This window comes from Jaculus jaculus, chromosome 14 (assembly GCF_020740685.1).
Source record: "Jaculus jaculus isolate mJacJac1 chromosome 14, mJacJac1.mat.Y.cur, whole genome shotgun sequence".
NCBI classification, from domain to species: domain Eukaryota; kingdom Metazoa; phylum Chordata; class Mammalia; order Rodentia; family Dipodidae; genus Jaculus; species Jaculus jaculus.
In genome coordinates, this window is record NC_059115.1 from 67,170,136 (window position 1) to 67,197,063 (window position 26,928).

Here is a 26,928-nt window from a genome sequence, read left to right on the forward strand (position 1 = left end):
TGACTGCTTTTTCGGATGCCCTTGGCTTGACCCTACATAGTGTGGCACTCCTCAGTATCTCTGCGTTCTCCTAACTTTCCTCCTATAGACACCTTGCTTCAAAACACATCCTACCAGTCTCCCCTTCATTCTGCGCACCCCAGCAGGAATTGAGGGGCCACCTTTTGCAAAAGGGTCCAGAGTGGCTAAGTTCCTGTTTCCCTCAGCTGCAGCCCCTGGCCCAGCAGAGAACGCAGAACAGAGCTGATGAACAACTGCCTGTCCCAAGCAGGCAGGCAAGGAGTGACACAGACAGGAGGATGTAGGCATTTTAAAAAATGTAGGCTGGGGAGATGGCTTAGCGGTTAAGGAGCTTGCTTGCAAAGCCAAAGGGCCCCGGTTCAATTACCCAGGACTCACGTAAGCCAGATGCACAAGGGGGCACATGCGCCTGGAGTCCATTTTCAGTGACTAGAGGCCCTGGCACATCCACACTCTCTCTCTGCATCTTTCTCTTTCTCTCAAATCAATAAAAATATATTTAATCCTAGCACTCAAGTCAGAAGTAGAACTTGGGAGAATCACAAAGTTGAAGGCCAGCGTAGGATACATGCGCCTCACATAGGCAAGCCTTCTGACTCTCCAGTGGGTGCTTGGGCCGGATATCTTTTTTCCCATAGGAAATCTGATCTGAATGTTGACAATGAACTCTTTTCCTTCTACTTATGTGTTTTTACACACATGGCATGAGCGGGTGGATTTGGCCGTAAGCACCGCCCTTCTAAGCTGTGCATAGATCTTGTGGTGGTACGGGATATGTTCACCGGCCAAGGGTCCCTTCCGCATCTCAGCTTCTCCATGGTTGGCAGCAGCCATGCCACAGACCCTGCCTGGCAGCTTGCGAGCGAAGGAGACAAGCGGAGCGCCCGGCCTGGGGCGGGTCAGGGCTGGCCGCTGGACACAGGCAGCGAGGCCGGAGCCTCCTGGGGCCGCAGCACAACAGGCTGCAAGATAGAGACACCTGGTTGCTCTTCTCTCAAACAGACCGCAGGAAAGCGAGGAGGACATTCTGAGACCTGGGGACCTGCCAGCGGAGACACCAGCATTCTCTGTCCTGGAACATACCTGGAGCCAGGTCTCAGTGACAAAAAGAATCGGGAGAGTAGCGCTCAGCATGTCCCAGGTTTCTATGCACCTTACCCTACCTGACCTTACGTGACTCTTGACACAGCCAGACAGTTGCGGTAAAGCTTTGCTGTTTCATGGGGAGCAAACGGAGGCTTGGGGGTAACGGGAGTAGCTCTGAAGCACGAAGCAGGTACAAGGTTCTTGGGTGGACTCCCATTTCAGTGCTCTTACCAGCTCCCCATTCAAGAGCTGGCCTTTACCAGATGAGCGCCCCCTCGGCACACCAGAGGTCACCTGTGAGCTGGCCCAAGGATAACCCGTGTTGCCTCTGGCTCACGGCTGGCTGCTCGAGGATCCGCTCCTTACCTTCCCCGTTGACTTGGTTCCCTTCCAGATACAGAAGTAGCAGATGGTCCATGCTGCCAGGAGACACAGGGCCAGCTCCCAGCGGAGATTCCCAATGTTTTCGATCCCATCTGAGATGGCCAGCACCCGGCGCCTGTGGAGGGAAGGGGGCGGGGGAGTCACTGGACTGAAGACAACCCACTGTATTTTGATCGACTGAAAAGTCAGAACTGCAGAGAGGGGCTGAAGGCATAGCTCGGTAGTTAAAGGTAAAGTCTGATGGCCTGGGTTCAATTCCCCAGTGCCCATGTAAAGCCAGATGCACAAAGTGGTCTGTTTGTAGTGGCAGGTCTCTCTCTCTCTCTCTCTCTCAAATAAATAAGTAAAACAAAAAAAAAAATTACAAACTGCAGAGGAGCAGGGATAGGCCACTGCTGAACTGACTTACCCAACCCTCCTCTGTTCACTAAGTGTCAAACCCTGGGCTAGAGATGAGTCCCCCCAACACTTTGGGGAAAAGAGAAGAAAGACAAAGCACAATGCTCAGGGGCTTAGTGAGCACCCTATCAATCTTGGGGTACTCTCCATAAACAGCCCATGTCTCTAGGAAGAGTTCCATGCATCCCTGCCATGCTAAACTCAAGAGTGGCCACAGGACTTACTACAGCCACTGTTTGGCCATTTGGACAACCATGGGACATATGTCAGTTCAGAGAAGCTTCCAAAGCGAGGTGGTGCTGTGGTTATCCACGGTGATTGCACAAGCAAGTATGGTCATTTAAGGAGTATCAAGGTAGAGCCTCCAGAAGCCTGAGCTCCTAAGAGATGCCAGAGAGAGAGAGAGAGAGAGAGAGAGAGAGAGAGAGAGGGAGAGAAATTAACTTTGTTGCTTTGGTTGCTGAGGTCTTGGGTCGCTCATCACTGTAGCACAACCCAACCCATCCTAACTGCTACAGGGGTCCTGAGAAACTTCTCGAAAGAGGTGATATGTGAGCCACACTGAAAGATAGGTAGAATTGAGTCGGAAGCAGGGGGGAGTAGAAATTCTCCTAGGTTGACCAGGCCCAGAAAGCCAAGCTCCACATGTTCTCTCTCATATGTGGATCCTAGCTACAGATGACTGGGCTTCTGCATGAGAATGAAAATACTTAGTAGCAGAAGCCAGTAAGGTAAAAAGGAGACATAAAGGATAGAGAAAGGAAGGGAGGAGGATACTTAATAGGTTGATATTGTATATATGTAATTACAATGATTGTAATGGGAAGGTAATATGATGGAGAATGGAATTTCAAATGAGAAAGTGTGGGGGTGGGAAGGGAGGGAATTACCATGGGATATATTTTATAATCATGGAAAATGTTAATAAAAATTTAAAAAAAAATAAATTCTCCTAGGTTGAGGGAAATTGTTCTAGTCTGAGTGAAACCCTGAAGGCATAGTGTGGTGCATTTGGGGGCACAGCAAGGCAGGGCACAGGGCTCAGAGGGAATGGCAGGAAGGATAGACATAAGTGGGACGCAGGGAGCCTCAAATACCATACCAAGGAGTAGGGAGATCCCAGAGGACCCAGGCCACAGTACAGTGAAGACTCCAGGAGTGTTAAACACCTCAAGCCACGGCCTTCCCTCAGAGCCCATCAATTCTTCAGAGTCGACACAGGCCTGGCCCCTGGAGCCCGTGCCTGGTTTTTGCGTTTCTTTAAAGTCAAACTCGCCACGTTCCATAGTGTGCAAAGCAGTGGCAACGACGCAAGCCCCCTCCACACTTGCTCCTCGAACCCCATCCTGGCTGCCAAGCCACCCCCCACCAGACAGCGCCGGTCGCCTCGGTGCGTTGAGAATGTCCCCAGAAAAAGGAGCTCCCATCCCACCAAGCATGAAAGCCACCCTTAGTGTCTGTCTCCCTGGGAATCCGCTCGGGCCTGATTCTGCACTAATTACTCAGAGACACCAATTAGCACTGGCCAGCGGGCTCCCTCTAGACCAAGCCCCTGCTGAAGAAATCAGGCAAGATCCAAACAAAATCAGACTGTGTGCAGGCATGGAGTTGCTCGAAAGGAAGCTGGCTAGCAGACACGGTGGGAAGAAGCAGAAATGGCTACTCAGTACACATTCACTGAGCACCTGCTTTGTGCTGGGGGGTTACGTTGGGTTCCAAGGATAAAAGGGAAGCATGCTCGACTAGGCTAAGCTGAGCAAAAGACAAGTGCGTGTTTTCTGAGAGGAAAGGAGCCGGCTGCTCAGTCCTAATGGCAGCTTGCTTCATGTGTCTTGGCAGTTTCCAGGCTGAATTCACTGGAAAACTTCACACCTTATTAAGAGACCTTTAAAGAGGATCCAGTATGACAACAGGATAGCACATTCCAGAGCATGGTCCTTGGGGTTCTTGCCAAGAACGCAAACACTCCCAAGCTTCACCCCAGGCCCACTGAACTTGGCAGAATGATCCCTGGGGGTTGTGCTGCGCCCTGTTTCTTGCCCCCCTGAGGATTCCTTACAACCTGTAAAGTCTGAGCTCCACAGGAGTAGGCCTCCTGGTGATCGAGGGGGTGACCTGGAAATGTAAGTTTTAACTTTGCTTTTTTTTTTTTTTTTTTTTGGAGAGAACTGGGAAGGAAGTCTTCTCTCCCTGCAAACCATGGCTATCATATTACTTCTCCCTGGGGAAGCAGGAAGGATAGTTTGGGTGCAGTAAGAAGGACCCCAAAGAGCTCCGTGATTTAAAGCAAGAACGCCTGTTAGTAGCTCATCGGATGGAGGTTCCGGCAGCGATGGTCCTTCTAGAAGCATCACCAGTCCCCAAATTCTGCAGGGGATTTCAAGATGCTTCCTGCTTCCCATCTCCAGATTAATAGCCTGGTAACTGACACAGACACGCCATGTTAGAAATCGGTGTCCCAACATCCCCAAGGACAGCCCATCCGTTGGTGATCGGGAAGGAACAGCTGGCAGTGAGGTAGACCCCGGGTCCCTGCAGATGGAAATGACATGGGTGCGCTGGCCCCTGCGCTTCGCCCTGAGAGAAACACACAGGTCCCCTAGCTGGCCGAGGCGCACGCACACACAGGCACACGTGTGCCTTCTGGTCGGTGGGGTTGACTGCTGAAGTGGGGACCTGACGACGGAAAGTGCACAGGCGCAGAGGGCGGAAGGAGGAAGCGGAGCTGCCAGGAGCAAGCTGGCTCTGCCCCCTTCTCTCCACCTTCTTCTGGGTGCTGCGGAGCTTTGGAGCGGTCTCACCTGCTCTGACGCCCTCTCACTTAACCGAACAATCTCGCCCCGGAATGGGAAGCACGGCAGTAGAAGGCACGGAGAATGGCTTGCTCCTTTGTTCCATCAGACACTGTTTGAAAACATCCTCCAGCGATTCCCTTTAGGTCGCACTGAGGCCAACTGTCACTAGGAATGGGTCTCCAGCTTCGGGAGGAAAGGCGGAGGCAGGGGGGGGTTCTGAGGATGGGTCCTTAGCCCACCGGGAGGTGGGTTTGTTTTGAGATCCACAAAGGAAGCCCTCGAGAGACAGTGGGGCGGCAGTACTGCACTCCGGAGACTCGGGGCGGGCACAGCTCTTCCTAGGAGAAAGGTTTCTTAATGACCGTCCCCCACGAAGCGCTGGTGCACAGGGGAGAGCTGAACGAAGATGAGCCCACCGCCAACATGCTGGCCAGCAAGGACCCAGGAAAGGACGTCCCAACACTCCACAGGGAAGGGGAAACATTCAGGACTGGCTGGGGCTCCTGGGGAAGATGCATGTACGTTAAGTCACATTTACTGTGCACCTACTGTGCACAGGCACCATACGTGATGGTTCAGGAAACACCCTTATCAGGCAGTGGAGGCACATTTCTAGATAGTTCCACCATTAGGGTGAAATATCAGGTTGGAGAGAGAGGGCCTAGCTGTCTTCAGCCCCTGGCATGTACAGAGACAGGCTGCACTCAAACGCTAGCTCTTTTCCAGGTGCTGTACTTTGGTAAGAGATGCTACCTGTCCTGGCCTCAGCTTCCTCATCTGTACAATGGGATGATGGCACTCACCTCTGAAGGCTGCCCAAGCATGAACGCATCTTACTACTTGATAAAAGTTGAGGCAGATACAAGTATCATTGTTACTTCAATATGGAGACACTGAGGTACAACCAAGCAAAACTTGCCTAGATCATAAGAAAGTGACAGACAGAGCTGGGGCTGGAGGGATGGCTGAGAGATTAAGGCACTTGCCTTCAAAGCCAAAGGACCCAGGTCCGATTCCCCAGGACCCACAAAGTGGCACATGCATCTGGCGTTTGTTAGCAATGGCTGGAGGCCCTGACATACCCATTCTCTCCCTCCCCACCACCCCCCCCCCGTCTCTCTTCCTTAAATAAATAAGTAAATATTCAAAATTTATTTTAAAAAAGGAAGTGACAGAGCTTATAGCCCAGGGGTCCTGGGTCCAAAGCCCACTTTTCCAGTGCTGGAGCCCTTGGGTTCCCTTATAACCCTTAAGCCACCACTGTCTTTCCTACTGCCCTAACGGAATTCACTAATGACCATGAAGGCAGCCTCCCCCGCCCCCAGCCCGGCACCCGAGCTATCTTCATGTCGTTGCCCACCAAGTAACAGGAGTACAGAGCACCTGTCGTTCCTTTGTGGATGACTATCTGCAAGTGCTGCTTAGTGCAGGCCATCAGGATGGGAAGTGCTGGGGGGGGGGGGCGGGCCTAGAGGTGCTGAGCGAGCTGGGAACCTGCAGGGGAGGGGGTTTGGAATGGTAACAGAGAGGAGCGTGGAGGGGAGAAGCACAACGGGGTGGGGGGGAGTCCGTCACTGGGAACAGAATGTGGGCAGCGTGGGATGAGCTCCTAAAGGTACAAGTTAACAAGGAAGGTATTGTAGGTTCTTAGGGGTAGAAAGTCCACCTGGGGCAAAAGCTGGAAACTAGAGAGAATGTTTCAGGTCGGTGGGGGGGGGGGGGAGCGGTGGCAAGCTGGAGTGAGGTGAAGGAGGAGCCTTGCAAATGTGGGGCTCTATCCTGAGGATGCTGGAAGCCTGGAAGAGTCTGGACAGGAGCAAGACCTGCTCGCATCGGATGGATGCTTCTGGAAAGCCTGACCTTAGCGGGAAGGACGGAAGGTGAGGGTGGGGCACCCGGTACAGAGGACGTCCCCTCAGTCGGAACAAGAAGTGATAAGCGAGGGACCAGGACCAAACGAGATGGAAGCCGGCAGGAGTGGGGGGAGAGATGGGTTTGAAAGCAGCAGCTGAAGAGTTCCAGAGGACCCACCAACACCTCACAGATGTGCCACGGGCCCCTGGGACAATGAGGGCAGCAGGCTGCCAGCTGAGCAGGCAAATGAAACGGAGGAGAAAGCCGCAGAGGGCCCCTCAGCCTTAAGACAAGGTGGCTCAGGGTGTGGGTGGGTCTCTGGATACAAAACGGTTTGAGAGAAAGGAGCAGAGAGAAAGGTCGTGTCTGAGCCCTGCCCCTGGGCTACCTGGGGCTGGAGAAGGAAGCGACAGAGCCTGCAACTAAGCCCCGACTTCAACCTCTCCGGGGGCACAGAGAGAAAGGGAGCAGCCCCTCGTGGAGGCACCGAGGGAGCTGGCAGGGAGGCAGAGCAGCAGAGGAGCAGGGCATCCACAGAGGCACGGGGAAGAGCGGGGCGAGCGTGACCATCTGCTCACCACGCAAGTACAGACTGCCGAGAGAACTGGGGAGACCCACGCGAGCAGGCAGGAGGCGAAGCCCTAAGCAAGGTGGCCCTTTTGAGTTTAGCTCTGGTGGGCCACAGTGGTGGTGGGCCACAAAAGTTACCTGACCATGTCTGCTGCTTGGTGGGACCCACAGGCCCCTTCTGGAAAAGAGCCAGGAGGGAGGGAGAAGCTCCAGATACTGGATGAGGGAAGGAAGCCACAGGTGGAAGTATTGGGAGAGATTCCCCCAATCCCCCCTGGAGGGAAGGAATGAACTCATCCACCCCATTGCTTTCAGTGCTCACCAGGCATTGCTGCCCAGCCCTCTACAGACACCGACATCTATAGATGTTCATGGGGAGGTGTCCGCAACCCCGGACACGTACTGTGAGCCATCTCTTCATTACTTATAATGCCTACCACAACCCAAATGCCAGAGAGCGCTGGCACGCTCGATTGTTTAGGGAATGATGACGAGAGAAAAGGGCTGCAGGTGCAGAAAAGATGCAAGGTTAGATTTTTTTTTTAATTTGCTGTTGTTTTTCTTTTGTTTGCTTGTTTTCCCTGAGCGTTGTCAGGCCGTGCTTGGTTGGATCCTGGGATGTCAAACCCACAGACATGGGCGGGTGGGGGGGAGGCTGACCGCCCATTTCATGAATGGTGAAACCGAGGGCTAGGAAGGTGGAACGAACCAAGTTCTTCTGCTGCTGACGTCATGCTCCTCCATGCTGGAGACCCACCTGGAGGACTTCGCGCTTCTGTCTCTGAGGGTCTGAGGGAAGTGGCTTGACTCTCACATCGATTCCTCAGGCCACCTTCTTGCCCTCCCTCCAGGTGGCTCACTGACAACATTGGAGCCAGCTGGTCCCGAAGGGAAGGAAAGAGCCACTCAGAGTGAGCGAAGCGGCTCTGACAGGAGATGGTAGCGGTGGCGCAGGGCAGGGCAGGGCAGTGCCCGGCCCCGCCCAGCCTGGCCCCGGGGAAGGCCTCATCTTCATGTCCTGCAGGCAGCCTGCGAACAGAGATCACCTTTCTTTAACCTGCCATGGGGGAAAGCTCTGGCAGGGATGTAGAGACCGCCCTAAAAGCTGGCACTGAAGGGCTAAGCTATAAATAGCTGTGTTGGTCTCCCAAAGCAACCAACTAAAAAAAAAAAGGCCCATCACCAAAACAAGTGTGCTTTTCCCCGGGCCACTCCAGGAGAGTCAGGCTGCTGCCGAGAGAGGCTGTTCATGCTTTTCGGGGAAGAAACAAATACAGCTCCCTCCCCCCACCAACCCCACAACTCTCCTCATGCGTGGGGGCTCCTAGGGTGCCCATAGCAGAAGCCCCCAAATCAAGCTAGGATGTAGAGCAAGGCCCCTCTGCAGCATCAATTTCTGGCCTCTGCATCATGCATGCATTTCATGGACACTAACTGCGTGCCACGATAGGCAGAGCCCCCCTGGGAACCACAGCTACAGTGGTGAACAAGAGGGCCGCTCCTCCCTCAGGGACTGGGCTCTAGGGACATAGGAAGATGTCCAAGGTCAGTGATGGCTTTCCTGTTCCGCCTGCATGTCGAGGGGAGAGTCTCGGCTAACCTTCCCCAGGTCATCTGCACTGGACTTGCCAAGTGGGGAAGTGATGGCCAAGAGAGGTGGCATGTCCATGTCCTGTCTGGGAAGGGGGAAGGAGAACCCAACCCAACCCAACATTCTACCTCAGAGGCAGAGCTCAGAACACCTTCTTGTCTGGGGGCAGACCAGAAGCACATCTTGCGGGTGGAACTAGCATTCCCAGGAGCCAGGGTGCACGGTCAGGGGCGTAAATCGGCCTGAGAGATCGGGAGCCACCTTGACAATTTCTTCTGTCTTTGAAGAAGCCCTCTCCACCAGCCACACAAACCCTCACCCATCTCCTAGACTTCTCCACTCTCCAGCTATTCCCTGTGCAGGGAATGTCCTTCCCAATTTCCCCTCGACATCCCTCAGGCTCCCACCCCAAGCAGCACAGACCACCATGGCCTTCCTTGTCCCCACCCATACGGCATGGAAATCTCAGGGACCCCTCGCCATGCGCCAGGCTCTCCTAGGCCTGAACTCTTTTGTGAAGGGTCAGATTGCAAGTCCTAGAGGCTTGGCAAGATGTTCAGTCTCTGAGCCAACTGCTCAGCTCTACCCCTGCAGTGTGAAAGCAGCCCCAGACAATCTGTAAATGAATGGGTGTGGCTTTCTTCCAATAAAACTTTATTAATAAAAACAGATTTGGCCAGTAGTTTGCTGACTTCATGTTCTCTTGGCTGTTTCCCAAAGAACACTAACCCTTCAAGACACCCTCAGTTCTTGGCTCACACTGAAATGCATTTGAGAAAAGACTGCACATCCAAGACTCTCTGAGAAATCCTGAAATAAACACCTGGATGGCTCTGTATAACCCAGCGTTCTCCAAATGCATTTGGAAGGGTTCTTCACTGGGACACAAAGCAAAGCCACGAGAGCAGGACACTCCACACCCACTAAAGGACTACAACCCCAAAGGCAGATAACTACAAATGTTGTCAGGATACCAAGCACTGCAGCCCTCATATGCTGCTGCTGGAAATGCAGAATAATTCTGTCCTCTTTGAAAACAGCTTGGCGATTTTGTTAAAAAGTAGAACAAAACCTGTTTAACTCAGCTTTGCGTTGCTGGCACACAAAGCACCTGACCAAAAACAGCCAATGGGAGGAAAGGGTCTATTTTGGTTTATAGACTCAAGGGGAAGCTCCACGATGTCAGGGAAAAATGTGGCATGAGCAGAGGGTGGGCACCACCTCCTAGCCAACATCAGGTGAACAACAGCAGCAGGCGAGTGTGCCAAACACTGGCAAGGGGGAAAGCTGGCTACGATACCCATAAGCCCGCCCCTGGAAAAACACCTCCAACAAGGTTCCAATTCCCAAATTGTCATCAGTGTTCAGAACACATAAGTTTATGGGGGACACCTGAATTAAACCACCATAATACTCCAAAAGGTAGAAAAGTAGGCTCAAAGAAAAACTTGTCCATTAATGAGCTGGGCGTGGTGGTGCACGCCTTTAATCCCAGCACTCGGGAGGCAGAGGTAGGAGGATCACTGTGAGCTCAAGGCCAGCTTGAGACTATAGAGTGAATTTCAGGTCAGCCTGGGCTACAGCAAGACTCTACCTCAAAAAACTACAAATAAAATAAAAATACAAACACATTTTATATATATATATAATAAAAACTACAAATAAAAAAATATATATATATATATATGAATGAAAACACTCACACATTCATTAATGCTCACAGACCAAAGTGGGAACCACACCAATATTCATCAACCATGGACACACAGAAGGTGATGTGTCCATGCAGTACAGTTATGTTTAGCTACAAAAAGAAATGAAGAACGGGCTATGGATTCCTAATCCAAAATCCAAAGTGCTCCAAAATCTGAAACTTTCTGTGTCAATACGACACCATAAGTAGTAAACTCCACACCTGGCCTGACGCAGCAGTATTTTATACACTGACATAGCATATGAAACTATCTTCACGCTGCACCTGCGAGATGTAGATGAAGCATAAATAAGCTCTGTGTTTAGACTTGGGTCCCACTGCATATGTACAAATATTCCAAAATTAGGGTGGGGGGGGGACTCAAATCTCAAATATTGCAGACTAGGGGCGCTCAACCTGCTCTGATTTGTGCGACAAGTTCAAGGATGAACCCAGAAACTATTATGCTTCGTGAAAGGAGCTAGTCACATGACCACAAAGTGCGTGATTCCGTTTATACACTCTGTCTAGACGAGGCAAATCCAGAGACAAAACAGTTGAGCAGCTGCTTGGAAGGGGGCGAGCCATGAGCCTCAATGGGCCCAAGGAGTCTGAATCGGGTGATGGGAACAGTCTAAGCCTGTGGGTGAGGGTGCTGTCCTTGGCAACTGAACTGTGCACTTAGAAGGGGTGCGTTTTATGGGATGTGAAGCACACCTCAGCAAACTCATTAAGAAGCTGTCCAGAAGGATGTGGCCTTCCAGCTTGTTTCTGCTTTTTTGAGTCAACAGGGTAGTGTTGTGAAACAAGGTGACACACAAACGTGGACAGACTCGTATGTGTTGTGTGCCATGTCAGGAAGTGTGGCAGTTCCCATTATTATTATTATTATTATTATTATTATTATTATTATTATCCCCACCCAACAACTGTCTGATGCTTTGGGTACCCGTGCACAGCCATATACTGAAAACATACAATGAAAAACCTAAGAAATAGTCAATTCATAAGTTCTGTATCACTTTTTCTTTTGAGGCAAGCCCAACAGACTGGCCCCTTTTTTTTGTTTGTTTGTTTTTTGTTTTTCGAGGTAGGGTCTCACTCTAGCACAGGCTGACCTGGAACTCACTATGGAGTCTCAGGGTGGCCTCGAACTCACGGCAATCCTCCTACCTCTGCCTCCCGAGTGCTGGGATTAAAGACGTGTGCCACCACGCCTGGCTCATTTTTTTTTTTTTTTTATGAAAGACAGAGAGAGAGAGAAATGGCATGCTAGGGCCTTCAGCCACTGTCCTCGAACTCCAGACACAAGCGCTCCCTTGTGCGCATGTACGACCTTGCATGCGCGCTTGCGTCATTATGCATCTGGCTTACGTGGGACCTGGAGAGTAAAACATGAGTCCTTAGGCTTCGCAGGCAAGCGCCTTCACCACTGAGCCATCTCTCCAGCACAGTTCTGTGTCATTCTGAGTAGTAATAATGAAACCTCACCATGTCCTGCTCCATCCTGCCCAAAACATGAATTGTCCCTCTGTCCAGCATATCCACATGGACAAACCACTTTAGTAGTTACTACGTCATCAGTCTATTGTCCCAATAAGTTATAGAGTGTGTTCAAGTTAGCCTTTAATTTACTTCACTTTAAAATTGATTTCATTTTACTTAATAAAGGCCAAAAGCACAGGAGAGACTGACATTTTATCACAGTAACTAACCACGATGGTTGAATTTTACCATTAAATTATTGCTAGTAATTATTGTGCCTAATTTATAAACTTTATCACAGGTGTGTATATATTGGAAACATATATAGTATGTATAAGATTTGGTACTGACTGCTGCCTGTAGCTTCAGGAATCCACCATGGTCTTGAACATGTCCCCAGGAATAAAGGGAACTGCCACACTTCTGACGTGGCACACAACACATACCAGTCTGTCCACTTTTGTGTGTTATCTTGTTTCACAACCACTGTCCAGAGAAAACTCAGGCATCACACAGACAATGAACTTTCCCACTATCACAAAATTGGTGACTGACAGAGCCTGGCTTTGAGCCACCCAGTTTTCCAAGCACAAGCTTAATGCCAGTTTTTGCCTGTTAACCCCCACAGATATGAGACATGATCCAGGGAATCAGGAGACAGGAAGACGTCCGGGACACAGGTCCCCAAACACCTGGCCCTCTTTGGGAGGAGCGAACAGTTGTGCCCGTCGGGGGCAAGCACGGAGCAGCACAGTGGGAAGCGGAGGGCTATGCGGCTTCGGGGGGCCCCACCCAGGTTCTCGGGGGCCCCTCCCAGGTTCTCAGCATAGCCCACTGCCACACACAGGACCTCAGGATTAGGGTCCCATGGCCACCCTCGCGCATAAACAAGTTAACACAGCCAAGGCAGACACAGACTGTCACATTGCACTTGTCCATCTGAGGGACTCTACATGGAGCTGGCTGCGAGCCACAGTTTGCTGGGCCAGATGGTGGTCAGGAGACAGACTCTCAGGAGGCGGCGGTGGGAAGTGGGGTCAGCCAGAAGTCATCACTGTCCTATTCTTCCAATGAAATCATCCACCTGAGCTCGACAGGAGCGTGGGACGGGGGCCTCGGTTGAGGGAAGCAGATGGACCGAGAGGAGCTATTACTGACCAATGGCCTCACTCTTTTACCAGCTCCCTGAACACTACTGAGCCTCAAAGGGTTAAGTTCACGGATGCTCCCCACAGGCCATGGGGCATGCCGGATAAACCTACTGCAAGTTGGAAGTACCCTCGGTGAAAAATGTGCTGAATACACCTACCCTGCTGAGTGAGCACCCTGCCTTGCCACACAGCACACTGTGAGCACCGTGAGCCTGCCCGCTGACTGAGAAGGGGTCACACCACATGATCTCTAGGCTGGGACAAAAGAGCCCCATTCAAAACTGAAGGTGTGATGTTTTCCGCTTTCACACCCCCATAAAGTTGAAAATAAATCATAAGTGTTACTAGCATTAGGTCGGGAGATTCTGCACGACGCATTCTGCCTAGGGGGAAGCTGGAATGAGAATTACCACTTCGAGGTCCCATAGGATGTGGTGGGGGGGGGGTGAGGGCTTAGGCTGCTCCCAGCTCTGGGGACCCTTCCCCGTCCTAGATTGGAAGAGACCTACCCCGCTTGGCAGGAAAAGCGCAGAGCACTGGGGAGCAGGTGCGTGCGTGTGCAAATCTGAAGGGTTTTATGTACATTTCCATCATTCTGTTAAAAACCATCTGGAGTCATGATGACGTGTGTCACTTTGGGAACAGCCATTTCCAAGTCATTCTGTTCCTGACCCTCAGTAAAGGTCGTGTGTCGTTAATGCCTCCTGCCACCAGCGTGAGGGCCAACACCACCTCGCCACCTCTCGTCCTCTTGGCAGATGAGCTGGAACCAGCCTCATGCTCACCTCCCCACCCAGCTGGACACTGCGGGATTCTTCATGAAATGGGGTCCGAGTCGTTTCCAAAAAGAGCCTCTTGGAACCCGAGGAGGAAAAACCCACCAGGTGTGTTCCGTTGTGCCAGACGCTGGGCCTTCTGTTAAGTCATTCCTTGCGAGTCTCCGCCTTCCTCCCTTCCTTCCCTTGCCTGTCACATACAGGTCCATCTGCTGAGGCTCTGTGCGCAGGGGTGCAGCTGGAGGCTGCGCAGGAGGCGTGAGCCAGTCGGTGCTGTACCTGCAAGACGACGGGCGAGTGACCGTGCTACAGGTTTGGGGAGGTGGGGGGGGGGAGGGTGGTGAGTGAGGGCATCAGAGATGTAGGTAATGGTCAGAGGCCAGGTTGAAGTCCAGCTCCGGCTCACTCTGAGAGGCACTGTGGACAAGTCCCTCGTCCTCTTTCCTAGATTCCCAGTGTGAGCCGCCATCAGATGGCCATGCCATTTATCCTTTGGCGAGTAGATTAAAGGAAAAGATGAGCTTAGCTGCCCCCGTGCAGAGCCACGGTCCACAGTAGGTGCTCAGTAAGTAGGGATGTCTCCCCCTTCCCTGCTGTACCCTTCAGAATGTAAAAGGAACCTCACACAAAACTCTTCCTATGCAGCCAACTGATCCTCTCCATCGTGTATCGTGAGATGTCCCGCTGAAAACGCCAACGCCCTCCAGGCTGAGCTCGGATGCAAGCGTCTTGCACCGTCAATGCACCATCATGGTAGAATACAGCTACTCACTTTCGCCAAGCTCAATGACTGCCACTTCTAGCACGACCCTAGCGAGCATTCCTATTTTGCAGAGACCCTGGCAGAGGGACATACAGGGTGACTATGCCCAATGGGGTATGAGCAGGCCTGGGATCCCGATTCTCTGGCTCCTGGTTTCCCAACTCCCAGTACCCCTGGTGCTTGCGTGAGGTGACTGCGACCCTGCCACGCAGCGTGGAGGCGAATACAGGGGTCAGCAGGGATCCATCAGCACAGCACGCAGAGAGAGCCGACTGTCTACCAGGAGAGGGGTCTCCTCCACCTCGTCTCCTCAGGCCCAGAAGTCGTCACAGGGGAAGCTGTGACGTGAACACTGCGCTCACGGTGAGCCTGAAAACCGGTTCCAGGGAAATGGTGATAGACACTGCGGTCACTGAAAGCTCATAAAAATAGAGATCCGGGCTGGAGAGATGGCTCAGTGGTTAAGGCGCTTGCCTGCAAAGCCAAAAGACCTTGGTTCAATTCCCCAGGTATGCACAAGGTGGCACATGTGTCTGGAGTTCGTTTACGGTGGCTGAAAGCTCTGGCACGTCCATTCTCTCTCTCTTTCCCTCTTTCCTCTCTCAAATAAATTAATAAAAATAAAAAATATTTTTAAAAAATAGAGATCCAAGCCAGGCTTGGTGGCAACATGCCTTTAATCCCAGCACTCAGGAGGCAGAAGGAGGAGGATCACCATGAGTTCAAAGCCACCCTGAGACTACACTGTGAATTCCAGGTCAGCCTGAGCTAGAGTGAGACCTTACCTCAATATATATATATATATATATATATATATATATATATATATATAGAGAGAGAGAGAGAGAGAGAGAGAGAGAGAGATCCAGAGTCTACAGAGAAAACAACACTAAAACAGATCTCTGTCTTGCCCACCAGGGCTCAGGGATCATCAGGGAAAAGGGGCCAGAAAGATCGTAAGAGCCTCAGGGCGGCTGGGAATAGCCTGAGACACCATGTCTCCCCATCCCTGCAGAGACTGACTGAGGCCTCTTGGTCCTCACAATGAACGCCAACAACCCACCAAAGACCCTCAACAGAATAGGCGCAGAGGAGAGCGGGTTTATGTGGGCAACCTCTTTATTTAAAAAAAAAAAAATCAATTAAATTAAAAAGATGGGCGTGGTGGCGCACACCTTTAATCCTGGCACCCCGGAGGTTGAGGTAGGAGAATCACCATGAATTCAAGGCCACCCTGAGACTAGATAGTGAATTACAGGTCAGTCCAGGCAAAAGCAAAACCCTACCTCAAGAAACAAAACAAACAAACAAACAAACAAAAGAGTAAGTCTTATTAAGTAAGAAAGAAAGATAGCCGGATGGCAGTTCTTGCCACTGGCCTCTAGACACAAGTGCGGTCCCATCACACTTAAACAGTTAAATAGCCTCTCAGCGACCATCCGTAAGCAGGACCTCTTTCCTCAATGGGGGTTTTCAATGAAGGGTTCAGACAGTGTCAGGACAGGTACAGCTCTTTCTGGGATGGGGGCTGAGGGCCAAAGGACATTTCTGGTAGGGATGGCTTATGGCAGATAGCTTTGTATGGGGCAAGAAAGAGCCTTTAACTCCACTGGTGTGGAGAAGGGCTCCACGCCTCCTGGTGAAGGCAGTGGTGGTCCTACTTGGGATTCTGACAGCAAACCTCCGGCTCCAGCAGGAAGTCGAGGCAGGAAGAGAGTAAGCTGTTAGTGGGCTGATCTCTTAGGGTATGGGGGGGGCACATATTTATAAGTGATATATAATGAGTTATAAAAATACAGCTATTGTGACTTAGCTGATTATGGCATTTATTCCTTTTGTAATCAGTTCGATAGTCAACAATTAGAATAAAATGCAACAATCCTGCTTGGGCAATAATGAGCTGCTTTGACTTGAGTTAGTAAACCTCCTAATCCCCTTTCCCTACTTTGCTTAGCTGTGCTCAGGGGTCTCTGTCCTCACTGACGGGGAGGGAGCAGGGCAGCCCTTTCTGGGACAGGTGAGAGTGTCGACAGGTGAGAGTGTTTGCACACACAGCCAGAGACAGCAGGGCCCAGGGGTGGTAAGCACAGACAATGGGCAGGCTTGGGGTTCCTGGTCCGTGAGCTGAGGCTAGTGGTGAGATGGAGTCCTTGGGCAGCTTTCAGAATTACATGAGTTATCGTTAATGAGGATGATTTGATAAATAAGCAAAAATTAGCAAGCTGTGACTAATAAGAGGGACCACTATAATATGTGACAACTTATTCACTAGTTCCATGGGTCCCACTTTTAATACAAAAGAATCATGTTCAGGCTGGAGGGATGGCTTAGCGGTTAAGGCGTTTGCCTGCAAAGCCAAAGGACCCAGGTTCGATTCCCCAGGATCCACTTAAGCCAGATGCACAAGGTAGCACATGTGTTTGGAATTCATTTTCAGTGGCTGGAGGCCCTGGCATGCCCATTCTATCTCCCTTTCTCTCCCTCTCCCTCTCCCTCCCTCCCTCCCTCTCTCTCCCTCTCTCTCCTTCTCTGTCAAATAAAGAGACAAATAAAAATAAAAATTCTTAAATAGTCATGTTCCTAGATGTAACTGCGTGTGTGTGTTTATGGGGGTTGTGTGCGTGTGCACGTGAAGGCCTGAAGTCAACATTGGGTGTCTCCCTTAATCACCTACCACCGTATTTTTTAAAAAAATTCTTTCTTTATTTGTATGTATATGCACAGTCTGTGTGGGGGTGCAAATGTACCCCAGTTGTGCATGTGGAGGTCGGAGGACAGCTTCAAGGTGTCAGCTCTTCTCCTACCATCCTTTAGACAGGGTCTCTGTCTACTGCAAACCACACAAGACTGACTGGCCTAGATTCGCCTGGCTCAGCTTCCCACTGTCACAGTTGGGCCAGGGTCATAGATGGATGTGCCACGCTTTGTGTCTGGCTTTACGTGGCTGCTGGGCAGGATGGAACTCCTGTCGTCAGGCTTTGTAAGCATGCTCCTTTAACCACTGACCCATCTCCGCCACTTGTTGAGAATCGAGTCTGTCAGGGAACCTAGACCTCACTCAGTGCGCTCTGCTGCTACTGCCTGCGAGGCACCTGGCAGCTGGGCAGCTCCCCTCGCTGCGACTTACCAAACCTCCGCTGCCAGAAAAGCTTACCAAACAACATACACACAGGAAGCCTCACTCTGTCTGTCGGTATCCCGCTCCTGAGTGTGGCTCGTGTGCAGATGTGGTCTATGGATACAAAGGCATGTGTGCTTTATACGTTCATACAGGTGGAGCCTCCCCAGTCTAAAAATCTGAAACGTGGAGCTTTGGGAGCACCAACGGGACACAAGGAGTACGTTCCACACTTGGCCTCATGGAACAAGTCACAACTGAAATGCAGGCATCCTAAAAACAACCTGTGAAGTTGCCTTCGGGCTAGCTGTACTAATTGCACCCGCATCCTAAGTTAATGTTATGTTTATGCCTGTGTCCCAGCCCTAGATATCTCACTACGGACATGCAAATAGTCCAGAGTCCAAGGAAATCAGAAATATTTCTGACTCCTGGAATTTTATTTTAAAATACTTTTATTTATTTGAGAGAGAGACAGACAGACAGACAGTCTGAGAAACAGGGTGAGTGTGGGCGCATCAGGGCCTCCAGCCACTGCAAACAAACTCCAGACACATGTGTCACTTTGTGCATCTGGCTTTACATGGGTACTGGGGAATCGAACCCAGGCCATCAGGCTTTGTAAGCAAGCACTCTCATCTGCTGAGCCATCTCTTCAACCTATTCCTGGCACTTTAGATAAAGAATACTCAGTATTATACATCTCACCTTTCTTTGTACCTTAACATTAGATTCTTCCCATATTGGCACATTTCCTGCCTCATTGTATTTTTGCAGCTGCCGCATGATGTCTCTAGTGGGCATCATAGCGAGCGACATTCTACGTGTGTCACTCACATTTTTTTCTGCCACTAACAGTGGTTCCATGGACATGCTCAGGCTGTGCGCAACCTGAGTGGGTGACCTCCCCGCCTGACCCCCTAGGATAAGCTTGCAGGTGTAGGATTAGGGGAAAGAAGCATACGTGTTCCCCCAAAGCTGGTGGCTGTAGGAGAACTGGTTCCTGTGGCTATCCAGGGGAAATCATGAGTCCAGGCAAACCTGAGGTGTCCCATGGGCCTCTACCAGGAAAGGCCTGTCTGGGATACGTGAGGCCAGAAGACATCTCAGAGCATGCAGGTGGCAGAGGCGGAGCGTTGGTAAGTCAGGGGCGGTTCTGTTTCTTGCCTTGGGAGCAGAATGGTCAGACAGAACGACCCAACATCCTCTAAGACCGCTTTGCCCAGCCTCCCTTGGGGACGTCTCCCCAAACCTCCCACTGGACCAGACCCAGCGCCTCCACCTAACAGCCTGGGACAGAGCTCAGCCTTCTTCCCAGTCCCAGTTTGGGATCTCCCATGACCCTCTATCAGGAAAGGCCCACCTGGAGTGTGTGGTCTTCTGGCCTTCTCAAAACATGGAAACATCCTTCCATAGAGATCATGGCTCCTTCCACCTCGGCGCTGTCCCTGACACCCAGGGTCCACTTGCTATCTTCTCTCACGTCCCTGCTCAAATACCACTGCCTTAGGAAGGGCCACTCCGGCCCTGGAAACTCTCCATTCTCTTACTCTGCTGACATTTTCTTTCTTTCTTTCTTTCTTTCTTTCTTTCTTTCTTTCTTTCTTTCTTTCTTTCTTTTTCCTTCCTTCCTTCCTTCCTTCCTTCCTTCCTTCCTTTCCTTCCTTCCTTCCTTTCGGCAGGGTCTCACTCTAGTCTAGGCTGACCTGAAACTCACTCTATAGCCCCAGGGTGGCCTCAAACTCACAGCCATCCTCCTACCTCAGCCTCCCGAGTGTCGGGAATAAAGATGTGTGCCACCATGTCCAGCTCCTGCTGGCATTTCCTTTAGGGGACTGATCACGACATAATGGGATATTTTCTGCCTATTCGGTTGTTTGCAAACTCAGCTACAGCAGGGTGGGCCTGTTTTGCTCACGCTGCATCACAGAACCTGGTCTACGGCAGGCGCTCACTGAAGACGTCTAGCAATCTGTACTTACCTGTGGGGCATGAATGAGTTTGGTCTCTGGGGTGCACCTGGGAAGTGCTGGTGGCATCCAGACTCCTTCCTGTCTCTCCTTGCATCCCAGCTGCCATGCGGTGAGCCTCACCTCCACCACCCATGCTCCTGCCAAGAGGGACCACAGCGCCATGCCCCCAAGCAACGGGAAGGGACCATGGGCTGAAACCTCAGCAACCAGGAGCCTAGCTAAAGTAACCTTTCCTCCTCCAAGTTATTTCCCTTGGGCATTTTTGTCACAGCGGAAGAAAGCTGACAAACACAAAGCCATTTTCACAGATGGGAAAACCAATCACAAACACTGTGCTTATGCATTAACTTCTCCAGATAACCTCCAGACGAGGACACTGAACTCCAAGGGGTTAGGCAACACTCATTCCTCTATTTACTCACCCTCCCATTAATGAACAGATATTTACTGGCCATCTAGAGTGTACTGTCCACAATAGTGAACAAAATAGACACTTCCCATGCCAGTATAGGGCTTAAATTATACTGGAAGAAGAGCGGGGATGACTTGTTCCGCAAAGACTCAGCTTTGCAGTGGGGCGTGGCAGCGCGCGCTTTTAATTCAGCACTCGGGAAGCAGAGGTAGGAGGCTCACTGTGAGTTCGAGGCCACCCTGAGACTACACAGGGAATTCCAGGTCAGCCTGAGCTAGAGGAGACCCTACCTCAAAAAAACCAAGAAAAAACACAAAAAAGTGTCACAAGATACAGCTTTCCAGGTAAGAGCTATATAGATATTAAAACGGAATGTGACTTGGGGGGGGCGGAGGCTGGTCCCACCGGGCTGCTCAAGAGTGCTTCCCAAATGACTTCTGAATTAGGACTTGGTGAAAACCAGGAGCCAGATACAGCTGTTGGGGTCTCTTTTAGGCAAAGGCAGTAGTAAAAGCCAAGTGGGAGCCAGGCTGGGACCCGCAAGGGCAGTTGGGGGGGCCACCGAGGAGGACCATGGAGAGGACATCAGTGGGAGGGAGATGCCCACCTCACAGAAAGAGCAGGCCCAACTCTTGAGCCCAAATTCCACGTCCAAAGAAGATCAGTTAAGATCTGTGACTTTAATACAAAACATAAAGACTCCTCCAGTGAGGATAATCCCAAAACACCCCCCTTCTGGACAGAGAAACAGAGCTGAATGCCCTCAGAGTTTAACTCAGGTCCAGCCCACAATATGTACTCAACACTTGTCCCTTGAATGGACTCCCATACAAAAGCAACTTTGATTGTATGCATGATGAGTAGAAGGTTGTTTGCAAAACCCTGAAGCCATGGGACATGGGGACCTGAGGAAGGGAAGTGAAGACAAGGTCCGTCTAATGCCACAGAACTACTATGGCCTTAGTGACGCCACCAGAAGACACAGGCTGACGCTGAGAGCTGCAGGCATAGACAGATGAATGCATGCATCCTGCACATCACAGGTCCCTGAGGGGAACCACGAGGGCCTGATTTTGAAGAGACAGCAGGAAGAAGACATGCAGTTCCGCCCTTCGGGACCCTGACAGGATCAGATGCCAGGATGGGCCAGGGTCTGGGCTTGTCTCGCAGGCTGTATCAGTAATTGAAATTCTATCTTGAAAACGGAAATGAAATTTAAAGATGGGTTTCGTGTGTTACAGGCAGGGAAGAGGTGCTTTGTCGCTGGCTTTATGGTCATCAATGGGCTTTGTTTCACTTCTGAACCTAAACTACATTATTCACCTGTAGATCGTTCTTACATGCTCCAACAAGTGGACATTTGTCATGTGAATACACCAGCAAGCAGGCAAGGCCTCCACTTTGAACAAGTAATGGAGCTCTCAATGAAGTCCCTGTATTGGGGTTAGTGTGGACACAACAGGGTCATACTGAAACCGTGAGCAGAGATGCCATGCAAGCTGACAGCAGCAAGGAAGCCTTGAAGACACTCTGGGGACACTCAACCAGAACCTGAAGGACCAGCACACAAAGAAGAATTAGGTGTGCTCTCACCACAGCCAGAGAAGTCACTCTCAACTGGATCCAAGGAAGAACTGTGTCCTGGCACAATGTTCCCCAGACTGGAATCAATGGAATGCTATCACCCAGCATTCAGGATATGCTGGGTGTGAGAAGATTTCTGATTTATTCTATAGGAAATTATCTTTGGGGATCTGGGTTGAGTAAAGGTACATGGAGTCTGCCATGGTGGCGCACACCTTTAATCCCAACACTTGGAAGGCAGAGGTAGGAGGATGGCTGTAGGTTCAAGGCCAGCCTGAGACTCCATAGTGAATTCCAGGTCAGCCTGAGTTAGAGTGAGACCCTACCTCAAAAGAAAAAAAAAAATGGTGCATAGATGGTCCCACTAAATGACAACAGCCTTCTTCAAACTTCTGTGGCTCAACAGATTTTCATAGGATGGTATGAACAGCTCACCCAATCTCTGTATTCCAAACTGCTTAGATAATTACACTGCATGTATTTGACTATTTTAGAACACAGAATTCAACACTGCATTGATAATACAGGTGTGATCTGAACAGAAAACCAGAACCATGAGTCCATTCTCTCATGCATGTTCATCTGGAATAAGCGAGTAGCTGGCAAAAAGAGCCTTACATGTGAGGCTGCAGATAAACAGCTCCTTTCTGCCAACTGGTGACCAGATGAGTGGGCAAAGGGTATGAAGACGCTGCACAGTGATTCTGCAAGTGCTGTGCGTGGAACCTCAGTAAAACATGAGTTCTTCCAGAGCCTCCTTGACTCTTCTCAACAGTGTTTTCTACAGCATGCAAGCAAACAGCCCTATTATCTCCTGCCTTCCCCACCATCCACTCATCCTATGTACTCACTGGGGGCCTTCCAAAGCCTGGTGGTGCTGAGTAAAACCACATACATGTTGCCTTATGACTTGGGAATAGAGACAATGAGCAAATACATTGCACAATCATTTAACCAGGGGGTTTCATATGTGTTAAAAAAAAAAAAAAAGAATGAATGGTAGGGAGGAAACAGGAACTTAAACAGAGCTGGTGTTCAGTTTAGAGCTATCCTGGCCAGGCTCCCTAAGGATGCACATACAGCAGCCTTGCATATCTTTAAGTATGCAATTCCAAAACAAGTCTCTGTACATTCCAACCTGAGCCCAGTGTTGTTGGGAAAAGGCACACCACTCCATCCAGTACAAAAGCCTCCTCGCTGGCCCATACATTATGAATGCTCAATTTGAGACTGTGATTCACTAAGTCCAGGGGCAGAGAACCCAGTGGTTTAAATGCTAACTGCTCTGAAGACCACTTTCAAATGGCTGTACTCTATACTTTGTAAGGCATTGGAAAACAACTAAATAAACAGAGAGCCAGTTATACCATGTTCATGGATAGAAGGAATCAATAATACAGATCTCATGTTTTCTAAATTCAGCTAAACGTTCAACAGACTATCAACCAAACCTCCCACAAATTTGCCTCATTGTGTGTGTGTGTGGGGGGGAGGGGAGTGTCAGACACAGGCCACAACACAAATGTAGAGATCAGAGGACGACCTCAGGTGTCGGTCCTTGCCTTCCGCCTTTGGTGAGGCAGGATCCCTGTTGTTTGCGACGGTGCTCAGTGAGCTAGCTGGCCTATGAGCTTCCAGTGACTCTCCTGTCTCTTCTCCCATCTCACTGTAGGCACACTGGGACTACAGAGGTTTGTTATTGCATCTAGCTTTGGGTGGGTTCTGAAGACCTAAATTTGGGTTCTCACACTCATGTGGCCCCCCTTTGTCCATTGAACCTTCTCTATCATCCCCTATTTTATGTTTATGGTTGTTACTGTTACATAGCCTAATAATCTGACTCTAAAATTCATTAACAAGACTAAGATGATTTTAGAAATGAGTTATGTCTTATTAGCTCAAGGTATACAGTAAAACCACAGGCACAGTAGAGAGAGAGAGACAGAGACAGAGAGAGGCCAATGACACAGGGCAGTATTCCTCCAAACAGACCTGTGCTTTTAAGAGAAGTACATATAGTAAAGAGAATTGCAGATCAACTGAGAAAGGGTGAAGGAAGAGAACCACTGCTGGGAAACTCGTTACTCATCTAAGAATTAAAACTGGGGCTGGAGAGATGGCTTTGAGGCTAAGGCAATGCCTGCAAAGCCTAAGGAGCCCGGTTCGATTCTCCAGGTCCCACATTAGCCAGATGCACAAGGGGGCTCATGCGTCTGGAGTTTGTTTGCAGTGGCTAGAGGCCCTGGTGTGCCCATTCTCACACTCTCTTTCAAATTAATAAATAAATAAAAGTAAAATCTTTAAAAAAAATTAAAACTGATATCATAATTATCATAAAACATAAAATCCCAAACTATATTCCTAAATATAAAAAAATTAAAATTGTTAGAAGAAAATATAGATTTTTTTGTTTTTCACAACTTTGGGGTACAAAATACATCTTAAATAAGATACCGACTGTGTAAGCCAAAAAGAGCTCGACAAATACAACTTTACTAAAACTGGAAATTCTGAACACCATTACAAGAAAGAAAAGTCACACACTTCCAAGAGATATTTGTAGCACGGTAAATAATATCTGAAATGTATCACGAATGCCAGTCCATAAGAAAAGACAGCCCAGACAGAAAAGGCCGCGACCCTGAGGCTCACAGAGGATGAAACAGCAGACACATGAGAAGCTGCTGGAGGTTGAAGGCAGAGAAATGCAGATTTAACACAGCAAAATGTCATTTCACAACCATTACCCAGGCAAAACAAAACCTGTCAGGGTGTGATGGCACAAACCTAGAATCCCAGCACTCAGGAGGCGAAGGCAGGTGGGTTTCTTGAAGTCCAAAGCCACCCTAGACTACATAGCAAGTTTCAGACCACGGCGACACAAAGATAACCTGACCAGCCAGGCGTGGAGGTGCACGCCTTAATCCCAGCACTAGGGAGGCAGAGGTAGGAGGATCACCGTGAGTTCAAGACCACCCTGAGACTCCATAGTGAATTCCAGGTCAGCCTGGACTAGAGTGAGACCTTACCTCAAAAAACCAAAAAGCAAAATAAAAAATAAAAAAAAAAAAGATAACCTGACTAGACTAAGTACTGTCCAGACAGTGCAGCAGTAGAAATTCTCATGCAAACTAGAGGGATCTTTATGCACTATGTGATAAAACAGACAATGCATGTGTCTATCTACAACCCAGCATGACATAGGTGCTGCTATGGTTTCAATGTGTACCCTCCAGAGTGTGGATTAAAAAGTGAATCCCGGGCGGGAGAGATGGCTTAGCAGTTAAGCGCTTGCCTGTAAAGCCTAAGGAGCCCAGTGCGAGGCTTGATTCCCCAGGACCCACGTTAGCCAGATGCGCAAGGGGGCGCACGCGTCTGGAGTTCATGTGCAGCGGCTGGAGGGCTTGGAGCACCCATTCTCTCTCTCTCTCTCTCTTTCTGCCTCTCTCTCTCTCTGTCTATTGCTCTCAAACAAATAAATACCAAAAAGTGAATCCCTAATGCAACAGTGTAGAAGGTGGGACTTTCACCGTCCTGGGCCCCGTGGACGGACTTCTGTCGCCACCATGACAGAAACAAGGTAATGGGTTTCTGGGGAAACGACGCTTGGCCCGTTGCCTCTCTGGAGCACGTGTGGTCTCTGGCTCTTCTGATCCCACCACAGAACGGCGAGCAGCAGAATCTTGCCAGGTGCCTCTCAGCCTTGGACATCCCAATCTCTAGAAACGTGGGAAATGCACCTCTGTGCTTTGTAAGTCACTTCACTTCAGGTATGTTGTCACAGCCACGTGAGACAGACAAATGAGCCAGGCATGGTGGTGCACGTCTTTAATGCCAGCACTCGGGAGGCAGAGGTTAGGAGGATTGCCATGAGTTCGAGGCCACCCTGAGTCTACGTAGTGAATTCCAGGTCAGCCTGGGCTAGAGTGAGACCCTACCTCGAAAAACAAAAAAACAAAACAGCAACAACAACAAAAAGACAGACAAGAGTACAGCCCAGCAACTTTCATTCTGTACTCTAGAAAGTTTGATAACCCTTTTGCTCGGCATGCTCAATGACAGGGCAATAGTCAACAATCTAAATGCCCTCTACAATAACCTGGTAAATACAATGTAGCCTATTCATGCTGGTTATGCTACAAAGGAGGGAGAAAAACAAGAGAGCCAATGATACCTGTACCTATATAGACCCATCTCAAAACCAATATTGAATAAGGAAACAAAGCTGCTATTTAAAAATGTTAAATAGCCAGGCATAGTGGCACACGCCTTTCATCCTAGCACTCAGAAGACAGAGATAGAGAGATTTCAATGAGTTCGAGGCCAGCTTGTGACTACAGAGTGAGTGCCAGGTCATCCTGGGCTAGAGTGAGACCCTATCTTGAAAAAAAAAAAGAAAAAGAAAAAGGAAAAGGAAACCCTGTAAGTTATAGGTACTATTAATATAGAAATGTTACACTATGACAGGAAGACATTAGCTCTACTTGAAGCATATTCATAAGCAGAGCAATTAAAACAAAGGATATGAAAAGGATAAATCTAAATTCAGTGTGACTCCAGAGAGAGCAGGAGAAAAGTGGTCTCTGAGAAATGAATAGAAATCACTTATGAGGCCCCTCCCCTGATGTGCACTATTATTAATTAGCAAAAAGGGCTAGAAGATTCAAAGAAGCCAGGCCTTTTAAGATGGAAAAACCTCAAAAAGCATTTAGTCCTGCCTTTAGCTCCTACAGAAGACATCTACTCAATGCTTGGGACAAGGGACTGTCCTGCTTCTCTGCCAGTTCGGGTCACTGTGGACAGTTACACAGGTCGTGTGCCGCGCACTTGGGGAGGGCACATTTCACAGGGCCCTTCGCAATGACGCGCCTTCAGGTCGCATGGTATGCAATTTGCACAGCTGTGTTCTACCGCCCTGCGAGGGTCGCAATGCTCTGGAGCTCTGACAAAATTGCGCCCGTTGCTCGCAACCTTCAGAGAAACATTTGGAGCCGGCGCCTTCATACCCTCCAGCCATCAGAGCAGACTTTCTTTGCACATGGGATTCAGGAACCGTGAGCGAGCGGCTCTGGCCCCTGCTCCCTGGACAGCTCTGCTTTCCAGGCTAAATATACTCAACTTTGCTGGCTGCAAACATGCTATAGTCTTCTGTTCAAAATGAATTTTTAAACGGCCCATCCTTTTACCGAGTACTTCCTGCCCTAATAAGCAACTAGGCATGCTAACGTGCCATCCATCGAAAGAAACAAGACAGCACTTTTCTCAGCTGCTCC

General features: G+C 49.9%; 1 protein-coding gene across 2 annotated transcripts in view; it reads right to left on the reverse strand.

The window, feature by feature from the left end:
* Positions 1 to 26,928, reverse strand: part of Slc6a11 (solute carrier family 6 member 11) — a 142,001-nt gene that overhangs the window by 106,594 nt on the left and 8,479 nt on the right. For both annotated transcript variants that reach the window (XM_045133448.1, XM_004651601.2), the window contains exon 5: positions 1,474 to 1,606. In XM_045133448.1, coding sequence (XP_044989383.1) covers positions 1,474 to 1,606 — 133 coding nt within the window. The remainder of the gene's footprint in view (positions 1 to 1,473; positions 1,607 to 26,928) is intronic.